At 37.3% G+C, this 12,192-nt stretch overlaps 1 protein-coding gene across 1 annotated transcript in view; it reads left to right on the forward strand.

The window, feature by feature from the left end:
• LOC117375549 (netrin-1-like) overlaps positions 1-2,677 on the forward strand; it is a 64,670-nt gene extending 61,993 nt beyond the window's left edge. Inside the window, exon 6 of the mRNA XM_033971871.2 lies at positions 2,134-2,677. Coding sequence (XP_033827762.1) covers positions 2,134-2,453 — 320 coding nt within the window. The 3' untranslated portion in view covers positions 2,454-2,677. The remainder of the gene's footprint in view (positions 1-2,133) is intronic.
• The last annotated feature ends 9,515 nt before the right edge of the window (positions 2,678-12,192 follow it).

The raw sequence follows: 12,192 nt of genomic DNA on the forward strand, positions 1-12,192 counted from the left end.
GCAGCAGATCTACTCCAAGCTCCTCCCGTGTGTCTGAGCTCCTCGCCCTATGTGTAACTCATTTCGACCGCTTGTATGGCGCTCATCTTGTCCTTTCAGTCATTCCCCAAAGCTCATGACCATAAGTGAGAGTAGGAACCTTGATTGCCACGTAAATGGAGAACTCAACAACAACTGGTTTACTGCGGGGGTGTCAAACTCAATTTCACCGAGGGCCGCATCAGCAAAATGGTTCCTCTCAAATTTGCAAAGATATAAAGAATATGTCTGTCTAACTGCGTAACTCCTGAAAAACTGCCATTTTAAGACAGTCATACATTAAAATTTACCTTGTTGCGGGCTACATAAAATGACATGGCGGGCCGCATTTGGCCCCCAGGCCGTGAGTTTGACACATGTGGTTTACTGCAAAAGACACACCATCCAAATAAAATAATCAAAATAAACAAAATGAGCATTAGTCACTCAGTTTGCTCTGTCTGAACAACTGCTATTTATTCTTTTTTTTTTTTTTTTTACACTTACAACAAACAAAATCACATACGATATCCTCCATAACATAACATTCAGCATAAAATTACATTCAGCAATTAACAGTTCACTAGTTCAATCCCAACAACACATTATTTACTTTGCTGGGTTTCAGTGGGACAGTGTAACAATGTAAATGTTCCCGAATCTGCCAAAAGTCTCCATGCCAGATGGCAATAGACTAGTTCCAAAGTTCATATAAAAGTCTATTGGTGTAAAATGCATACATCAGTGTTGAAATACACAGTCATCATCAGGAAATAAATAGAAAAAAAAACTTTACTGCTCACATTTTTGCAAATCAATAAATCTTTCCAATGCTAACCGTCACGCTCACCCTTTCTCTCCCTGTTTGAGATTGACACTTGCTAGCACTGTGAGGTTAATTGCACATTCCTAGCTTAAGTCATATAGCTAGGCACTTAACTCTGGGAACACATCATGCCAGTATTTTTGACTTGTTTGCCTCTTGGCGCTGTCTGAATAGCAAACAGATATTTGGCGTGTTGGCAGGATTCAGATGTGAGCTAAACTGGACACAAGAAAGTTTGGAACAAGTGTTTTTCACTTGTTTGCAGATGTGGAAGTAGACGGATGTTTCAAGAGCAATTAGTTGTGATGGTAGATATGGCAGTGGCTTTAAAACAGAGCGTGGCTGAGAGAGGAAGGGCACCTGGTCTAAAAATCTGGCAAATGATCATCTAACGCAAAGGTGCCCAAACTTTTTTTTTATCAAGGGCCACATCTCAAAACATATTCAAAGTGGTGTATTAATAAGACTTGAAACACATTTATTTTAGGTTTGTATCACAATGCACTGTGATGTTTGAGGTTGTAGTGGTAGAAATAGTTTAATTTGCTGTTAAAAGTACTGCTTATGATCAATTGGGCCAGTTCACCAGGAGGCCTGAGGGCCGATAAAAACTGGTCTGAGGGCCGCATTTGGGGCCCGGGCCATAGTTTGGACACCCCTGATCTAAGGCATCACTGACAAGAAAAGTTGCCAAATAGGGAAAAATACTTCAAGAATCAGCAAAATCTAAACTCTATACTCAAACTTAAAGAAACGTTTTGCATCACACAAGAAAGCATATTTTAAAAAGAAAAAATGCACTTTTTTTTTTTTATGGGGTAATATATGAAAGCTATACTGTGTAACTTTTATCCAAAAAAATTGACTTAAGATAAGATTTTTTAATTTTTTTTAATGTTTTTATTACATTGAATAACATACAAGTGCAATGCATTCTTACTGTGAGTGGGCTTGCACCTCCACAAACCTGACTCTTACTTAACCTGGAGGCGGGCCGTCACCTGCTTGTTTCCATGGAAATGTCAATTCTTTGCCTATAATCTTCCGCAGTATGGCATGAAACGGATCTTATATGGTTTGACCTTTCTATTTCCATGGAACTTTCTGTTTTTATGGAATCATGCAAGGGACATGCCTCCTCTAGAAAGTTACGCAGTTTTACTTTAAATATGGTGAAACTAAGTGGATTTCAGTGGTTCACTTTTTAAAGATTTACAATGAATTATGACTCCTTCCACATTATTGCAAATCATTCTTAACCTTTTTCTAACCGTCTTTGTCTTCCGCAGCTGTCCAAGTCCACGTCCTGAAGGGAGACAAGGCGGGTGAGTGGTGGAAGTTTACCGTCAACATCATCTCGGTGTACAAGCAGGGCGAGCACCGCATCCGCCGCGGGGACCAGCTCCTTTGGGTGCGGGCCAAAGACGTCGCCTGCAAGTGCCCCAAGATTAAACCCGGCCGCAAGTACCTCCTCCTGGGCACAGATGACGACTCTCCCGGCCAGAGCGGGGTGGTGGCGGACAAGGGAAGCCTCCTCATTCCCTGGAAAGACCTGTGGGGGCGCCGTCTCCGGAAGTTCCAGCAGCGTGACAAGAGGGGCAAGTGCTAGAGTTAGCAAAAGAGAGAAAGAACTGGAACTAAAAAAAGATGGGTGGAGGAACTTAGAGGTATAGACTGAAGAAGAGACTGCTGCTGCTCGGAAGTACCTGATGTTTGTAGGAACTATGGTGAAAGAAGTTCGCTCGACAGCTGGTCCGTTTGTGTTGTTTTGTAATTGCAGAGTTTGCACCGAATGTTACAGTTAGGGGTGGGCAATATGGCGGAGAAATTAAAAAAAAAAAAAAAAAAAAACATTGCATGGTTTTCTCAGTCTGGTCAGTACTTTCAGTCACAATTCAAGAAGTAACTTAGCTTCTTCCAAGACGTCGGACTAGGGCTGCAACTATCGATTATTCATTTTGTGAAAGTTATTAAACCTGCTAATACATTGTTCTTCGTCGAATTTAGCATGTTCAAAACAATAAAAGGTAACACGGCGATCTAAATATGTTATATGTTAGCAGTTAATACCCCATGGAAGTAAAACACCCTCTCTTTAAATAAATTATCAACCAAATAATAGTCAAAATATGGTGACTGAACGCTTCTAGATAGAGGATATTTATGGATAAAGTGTAGTATTGATGAAATTGAGGAATAGTTTTTGACATTTAATTCAATAACGCCACATATTTGCTATCGAGAGGTCTCTACGCATGTGGTTTCAAGTCAAAATACGACTAAGATTTTTTTACAGTCGACTAGTCACGATTAGTTGATTAGTTGATTAATCGTTGCAGCCCTAGTTCTCACTTCTCTCTGATCGATTAAATGAGTCGATCAGAGCATGATGGAAGCTAACAAATAGAAGGTGTGGACAGGGAAATGTAGATGTCCAATGTTTTTACGCATAGAAATCCATTTGCAAATTGATATATCTGGATTTGTCATAGTATCGTCATACTACCCACCCCTAGTTACAGATTTGCCACATATGTCTATTGTATGCCATCCTGGGAAGTCCTGGTGATTTTATGGGACATTACATCTACTGTATTGACTTTGGTTTTGCAGTTGCATGGATTTCTCATAACATGCTCTAACAATGTATTTGTATGGTTTGGTAATGTTAATGTTCAATGTTTGATGACTCCGAAACCTCAAGAACCACTGGTGTCTTACAAAGTGCCATTACATTGCTCTTATAGTAAACTGTGTCCCATTCATAATTAAAAAATCTGTGGACGTTTGAGAAGAAGGTTAAAAAAAAAAAAAACAACCCTTTCTTTGGACAAATACATATTTTACTGCCAAATCAATGAGCAGTCAGATTTGTCAAATTCTTGGAAAATTCACTTAATGAAGCTACCACCGATCACTTTCTGACACTAAACCAATCACTTTCTGACACTAAACCCAGAACATGGCACCCAAAAGGGATTTCGTGTGAACGGCAGGTAGGTTTTGGATTAGTATGTTATATTAAAGCTGCTCATTTAAAGACACTCTCATTGAAAGTTTAAACCTTACTTATTCCATGTTAAACTAATGAATCCATGGTTGTCAATGGAATTCTTCAGCCTGATAAAGAATATGGGAGACTCAAACACTTTATCATCAGCCGTGTGCTGTCCTGGTGACCTCTGCCCTGTAAATGTGTGCATACAGTGTTATAGTAGATGACACCATAGAGTTGCTAAATGTAGAATAGACATGTCAACCATGCACTTATTTTGATTTAGTTTGTGAACATATAAGATATGTTATACAGTGACATCCAAAAAGCACCATGTACCTGGACTCTACTCTGGTAAAATGATACGATAGAACTGACACGCTACAGACATCTTAGGGCTGCTCTGAGGACCTAGTTGCATGACTTATATTGCATTTATACTTAGGTCTAATGCAGGGTGCGGCACGTACTTTGAGAGGTTGACGCTGTTTCACCAACTATGGCGTAAAGTGGTGCGTATTTGACCAAGGCAGCGTGGTTTCACATGGGTTCATGAGATAACACATGTCTCAATACACCTGATATACTGCTGCAGGAAGAATAGACTCTATGGATTCCTTCCACAGACCCTTTTCATGTCACAACATATCTGATATGCTCCGGGTTTCGCGTCTTGATCAAGGACTACTGTACTCATCTGACATCTCAATATAATCATACAAACCACTGCCACATGCCTGCGGACTGTAGCGCACTGATGCTAACATTATAAACACACTTTTAATGTATAAATGTTTGGATAAATAACCTGTGGAGTGGCCAGGGTGGGTCACAAATGTTTATTGTTGAAACGTATTGTCCCTTTTTAGGACTGGAAAACCTGTGTACTGGTACTGGACACAAGGGTGGCACATTTCTTCCATGTTAGCTGAATTTTACTGAATAATTTTCTATATCAATAATTCTGGAGGTTTAATAAAGGGAATAACCACAGACAAATGTCCATTCAGTCAGCTTATCCATAGACCAGAGACCTCATGTTGGACCAGTTCAAACTCTCGGGCTTATCGCTGTGAATAGATCAGCTTGTAAATGTTGTTTAGTAGAGTCAGTTGCAAATGTCTTGTAATACTAATATATGATGTTTATCTCAAATGAATATATTTAATGACACGTGAAATCTTGTGGCTTTTGTGGTTTTTACGTTTCGTTTCTTTTCTTTTTTTTCTTTTTTTCTTTTTTTTTTTTTTTTACATGGGTTGTATTTGCATTGATCTGTAGATAATAAAAGTATGAACCATTTGTACCCTGTTTGGCTCCTAAGTGACCAGCTAGAAGTGAATATTAATTCTATCTGAAAATAAAGATGTGTTTTAAAAAATGTCACCCCAGCTCCATTTATTGGCGTTTTTCTTCACAATATAATAGGAAGGATGGATGAAGTGTCTTGCCCAGGGACACAACAATACTATGCACACACACTTAAAAGAAAATTTGGTCTAACGCAATAAATCAACCACAAACTGAATAAACTGAAAAAAATTAACTCTAAAAATAATCTTGTTCATTTTGTTAGGTTTTCATTTTTTATTTCTTTATTTTTTTGTTATTTTATTTTGTTTTTAGTTTTTTATTTATTTATTTTTGTTAAGTTTTATGTTTTAATAAAAGTTAGCATTAGCACTGAGACACACCATAGTAAACAAAGAAATAAAAGAGTCCTCTGGCTTGTTCTCACATCACCTCATTCTTGAAGTGTTTAATGTTGTGTCGGTATTTTCTGATTTAGTGCGACTCCGCAAAAACCTCATAGAAACAGAATTGGAGTGGAAATGACTCTGATTATCACTCTGGTTGACTGGACCTAGTCAGGTGGAGTTCTGCACAGAGCCTATTGATCTATTGATTTTTATTTTTTTATTTTTTTATGTAAATACCTAGAAAATGAGTCCACTGCACACTGGGACACATTTGAAGTTTGCAGATTAACCAGCCAAAACCAGAAGGCGTGTTATTGATGAAAAGACATTACAACATGATTGATAGCTCAAAATTTCAGATTATAACGTAACCACATTTTAAAGACCAATTCCGAGTAAGGCTTCACTCACAACATCCTGGTGCTATTGTGCAATTGGCCAGCACAAACCAACTATTAGCTGTCCTTTCTCCCTCCAGCAGATTCAGTGTTTTTACTGGCTGTCATCTTGATGGTTTTTTAATATGGCAAACACGCACTTAACCTCTGAGCTGGGGCAGTTTAGAGCGGCCATGGCCCTTGAAACTCAGCTTGCCCCAGAACGAAACCCGGTTTACGATTTGGCTAGAACAAGTCTAGATCAGGATGAAACCATGATTAAACCGGGACAAGCGTGGTTGAATAAAAGTTTGAATTTAAGACTTTCATAGGGGTGATTCTACATCCTTGTCTTTATCCCTGAACCAACACTTGATATAATTCAATGTATCTTAAAGTGCACATGGGAATCTTTCATTTCTTTTTTTTGAATAATTCCTTGGCTTGGTGGGAGAGTACTGGGTAAATATCATAGTTTTACACCAGTCTGACTGAAGAATACAAGCTGAGAAGGAAAGTACAAAAATACAGGAAATAATGCTAAGTTATAAAACAGAATACCTCTACCAAAATGTAAGAACAATTTATATTTAAGTGTGCCCTTGTTAACATTATGGTTACTAGGAAACAGTTGGGATTATCTCAAGGTATGTCACATCTGCTGCCCATGTACAACCAGGAAGTATAATATTAAAGGTCACGGCAAGGTCAAGACTTTTAGTAAAATCTTAAATATAGTCGTGTTAAACATCTTTAGTGAAATAATAATGATTTTACAGACAAAAAGGGCAGATCATAGACACAAGGAGAATCAGATGAGATTTAAAAGTGCAAAAAGATGGCAAAGAAGAGACCATACACTACAAGCTTAAAAAAAAAAACAGACTAACTAAGGTATAACTCCTTGTGTCGGCTGGTTCCTGTCTACAGTAAAACTACTCGCTTTGAGACTTTAAGTGTTCAGAATATTAGAGCACTGCATTCAAGTTTAGATGAAAGATCAGAGTATTGCATTCATTCAGCTGTATTACTATTTGTGAGATGTGGTGCAATAGCTCAGAGTCGCACTGACGCCACAAACACGAGGAGCGCAGCAGATTCAAAATCGCAAACAAAGTTCCAAAGTCGGATCACGCCTCCCCAAAGCCGGGTGGAAGAAAATCACCTCTTAAATCGGGAAAATTATCCTGTAGTGTGTGGCGGGCTTACCCTGTCATATGCACTTTAAATGAATGGCCAAATTATTATAAAACATTCAAAAATAAGGATTTACAACATCCTGACGCTATTGTGCAATTGGCTAGCCTAACCCCGCTATTAGCTGACCTTTCTCCCTCAAGAAGACTTATTGTTTTTACTGGCTGTCATCTTGATGGCTCTCTAATATGGCAAACACCGCTTAACCTCTGAACAGGGGCAGCAGAACAGTCCCAGCCCCTAAGGAAGCTTCCACACTGGGCACTGTAGGGGCCATATATCACTGCCACGTCCACAGTCCAGCACACACGGGACACCTCTGTAGAGCACTGGGGCCCCCACTGATGCCAGACCCTCCTGGCTAAGACAATAACATATGTGCTTTGGATCAGAGGCAAAGGTGATATCACTGTTTAGTAATGGGAGTGCATTTAACAATCGTACATGCGGTGCTTATTAGGCGTGAAGTAGATGTCGGTGTAGGAGCCAGTACAAATGATCATGTATGCACTAGGACAGGCTGATCTTCCAGTGCTGAAAATGTGTTTTTTGAATCACACAAAAACACATCACAATTTGAACTTATGTGAAACTAAACTAGAACAGTACCAAAACTAGTAGATCAGGACTGAACCATGATCAAACCAGGACACATAAGGTTTGTGGTTCAAGCTACCTTTAAGAGTTTTATTGGAGAGATGGGGCATCCCTATTTTTATCCCTGAAAAACACATAATAGAATGAATTGTATAATTATGAAAGTACAAGCTTGGAACTAGTTCTTACATTTAACTTACATAAGTACACATAAATTATGTGATAATATCCATATTTAGTAAGATATAAGCCACTGATTTAAAAAGATGGCATTAAAACTAGGCTGAGGTCACTTTACCTTCCATCATTTTGAAACCCTTCAGAACACAGAACTGAGAGGAATATTATTACTTTTTTTTTCTCTTCTTTCTTCCCATCTATTTTCTCTATACCTTCCTTTCTCACTTACAAATGACTAGACTAGCACTCTCCTGTCCCATCTCCACCTTACCCCCTTCCAAAATCATGGAAATGTCACACACACAGGTACACGCACAGACACACAGGTACACCCCCACACACACACGCTACATACAGAAGTGTATATTGTATGTGTATGGTCACTATGTTTGTATGTCTTGCATTAAATAAATAAATGAATAAATAAATGAATAATAAATAAATAAATAAATAAATAAATAAATAAATAAATAAATAAATAAATAAATAAATAAATAAATAAATAAATAAATAAATAAATAAATAAATAAATAAATAAATAAATAAATAAATAAATAAATAGAGAGTGCCTATAGTTTAAACAAAGCTGGGGGACAGGTCTAGGATTGAGTGAGATTGCAGATTTTTCGACCTGGTTCATGGCTAATATCTCTGTCATTACTGGGCCTAGCCACATGAAACAAAATGTGGCACAAGGTTTGATCTTTTCTCTGTCAACACAATTACACAAACATATGTACCTTTTATTTATTTTTTTTATTTTTCACAACTTTCAGAAAGTGATGCCATTATTCAACCCCATAGACATGAAAGGACTTAAAACCATATGATTACTATTACAATCCCAAATAACAACAATTTGTGAATCTTACATTTGGATATTTTTTCCAAAGCAGTGAATCTTCCAACAAATCTGTCTGAAAATATGACATCTTCAAATTTCAGAACAAATTTCCCATGTACACATCTGCTCCTCAGTGTGTGCTGTTTGCCCAGGGTGCGATGAAACCATGTGTGATGAGACGAGCGTGGAACAAAGATGAGGATGGAACAACAAACAGTAGCCTCAGAGTTCCGGGGGACACCCTTTGATGGTGCACACAGCAGAGTGCTTGGACAGTCGGGTTTCCACGCTCCATGGAACTTTCCACTTGGCCAGCCCCTGGTCCTGATGGTTACTCCTCGGAAAACCACACAGTTGTGGAGATGGAACGTGGTGCAGTGAATGTGACTCGAATTCAGGAAATAGTTGGATGTTTTCTCAGTAGTTTTTTTTTTTTTTTTTGTCAAAATGTACATACTGTTTCTGGCCACACATTGAGAATTCTATGGTTTTATTCATGGTTAATATGGAGATGGTTTGACCTACTTTGGTTAATATGTGAGAAATCATTGTGTCTATTCTTTTTGTTACCTTGTCTAGAGATATTATCCATGACAACAATGTGTAGTGGATTTTGTCAATAAGGGCAGAAAAATACATTTAGCTTTTGAAAGTCTTGAGAATAAACTACAAGCCTCCTGTGACTTTTTCAAATAGCACTTTTGCAAATTAACTCTTCAAATACTACTAGAAAGTTCAATATATTCCTGTTTTCAGAAATGAACAATGCGGTAACACCATTACTATAGAGTCAGTGTTGGTATCATTTAAACACACAAAAGACAAATAAAAAGATTGACCCAAACAAACAAACATTATCCACTTCATTTGGATTTTTGGATTTGCATAAATCATTTCAAAATTATTCCTTGGAATCATTAATGCCCTTTACAAACTTGGATGCTGCACTTGGGTGCCGTCCCCACTGGTCCCACTGTGTAGAAACAGTCTAGTGCTCCTTATCTGAGCAGGCTGAAGTCTGTCTGAACGTGTATGATTGTAAATGGCTTCAGGAAGTTTCCTTCCCCTGTATCTGAGATGTCCAATTCAAAGTCCTTGTAGGTTGTGTTTCATTATTTATGTGCTTTTTCAGTAACTCGCTGCTTAGTGGTTTGTACTGTAGACTCACAGCAAGACTGAGGTTTCCCTCATCAACTCAAAATATGCACACGCTGAAGGATGGGTCAAATGCAAGACAAATCTATAAACCCTACACTGTACACCTGAACAATTAAGCAGTAATTTAAAAATCTGAGGTAAATGGTTGCCTTAGTGTTTTAACTTTATAGTCCTAATTTTTAAATTAAGTATAAAACAAAATCTGATTTTTTATTTGTTTAACAAATGAGTACATTTAATAATTATTACTGATTAATAAAAAAAAAACCCTTAGTTAAATATTTTAAGAAATGTGATTTATTATTATTATTATTATTATTATTATTATTATTATTATTATTATTATTATTATTTGATACTAAAGTGATATTTGCACTTTTTTATACACAGTGATAAGAAAATAATAATAATAGGATTATAAACTTTTAAAAAGTTAGGCAACCATTTACCTATTTTTTAAATGATATGTGAATTTAGTTCTTACAATATGCATTTACTTTTCTTAATAAAAAGTGAAGAAAAAAATGCTTTACATTTCTTTTTTTAAATTCTTCAGAATAGTCTAAAAGTAGCACCGACAGTACTTTTTTTTTCTCCACATTTAGTAGTTAATAGTTCAAAGGTTAAAGGTGTGTTTCCTAACACTTACTGAAATCTTAACCTTATTAAATATAAAAATAATACAATTAAATTAAAATAAGGACAACTTAATTTGCATGTTTATGAATTAATAAACTGTGGCATCATTGTAGCAGTAAATGTGCATTAAAATTTGTTGAACTAAGTTGAAGTTTGTCTTTTCTAGGACACAGTGTAATAACAGGATTAACGTTACACCACCAACTCATTTTTAAAGACTGCCTGGTCTTTAAAGTCTGGAGGAAAGCCATCGCCAAGTGCCAGAAGTACTTTCTACATGAACTCCAAGGTATGGTTCAGATGTTTAGGACAGCTAAGGTATAATGCATACAGCCCAAACATTAGCAGAAATGCTTGAGGGAAGTTTCCTAATGTGATGACTTCTTGTCTCTCCAATACGATGGAGACTTGGTTCCCATAATTGACTGGGCGGTTGTCTGCTCCACTGAAGAGCCACAGGGGCACGGGATAGATCCGGCTCCTCCGTGTCTTCCTGTAACAATTGCATCAATATTAAGGATAAAGCCACGTTGAGAAGTTTTTTTTCTTCTTCTGGCCAGAATATCATGGTTCTACAATTACAACATAAAAGGTGAACACAAACACACCAGGGGCAATAAAGGGTATCTTAACCTTGCCTTAACCTCCTTACCACTTGGACTTTTGAATACGTATCGTACCAGGGACTACAGGTGGAATTTAGCATTAGCGCTGCAACCTGATACAATGGCACATATTATACTATTTTCTGATCTATGTTATAATGTTGTTTTCTCATCAAAAACAGACCTGTGTTTTGTTTCATTCACACATTTTGACATGCAAACCCTGCATATTTAGAGTTTTTCTCTTAAACAGAAAACACTCCGTTCCACCTTGTGATGTCATGTGGTAATACAGGTTAATAAAGTGTTTTTAGATTCCATACACTTTCACTAGAATCATTTGGATGATTTCAGCCCTTGAACTGCCAGTCTATTTTTTATATATATTAGATACAATCCAAACAATAAAATACATTAAATATTTTGACTTGAGGGAAGAGTGGGTGCAGACATCCAGGTTTAAAGGAGATGGTGAGACAGTAAGAATGACTTCTGTTCTTCTTATATGGGAGTGTAAGTGTGTGCACGTGTGTGTATGTATGCTTGTGTGTGCATGCGTATGTGAGCATGTGTGTGTGCGTGTGTAGGTGTGCTTTTGTATGTGTGTGTGTGTTTATGTATGTGTGCATGTATGTGTGCGTGTGTAGGTCTGCTTCTGTGTGTGCATGCGTGTGTATGCATGTGTATATATGTGTGTGTGCATGTGTGCATATGTGTGTGCGCTTCTGTGTGTGCACGTCTACATGGGTGTGTGTGTGCGTGTGTATATATGTGTGTGCGCATATGTACATGTGTGAATAAAATAGAAAAACAAAATAAGACAAAAAATAAGAAAGAAGAGAAAAAAAATATTGAGTGAGAGATTCCAATTTTTTGCTTTCATTTCCTTCCATTTTTTTTGTTGCCAATTGCCAATCTCTACTGAACTAAAGTTAAAAGGTAGCTGTTAACTTAAAAACTACCACTTCATTACATCACAAGGTGGAACAGAGCATTTTGAGCTTTGATGATGTAGACAGACTAATAACGCAGCATTACTCAAACGTGTGAATGAAA

This window comes from Periophthalmus magnuspinnatus, chromosome 8 (assembly GCF_009829125.3).
Source record: "Periophthalmus magnuspinnatus isolate fPerMag1 chromosome 8, fPerMag1.2.pri, whole genome shotgun sequence".
Lineage (NCBI taxonomy): Eukaryota > Metazoa > Chordata > Actinopteri > Gobiiformes > Gobiidae > Periophthalmus > Periophthalmus magnuspinnatus.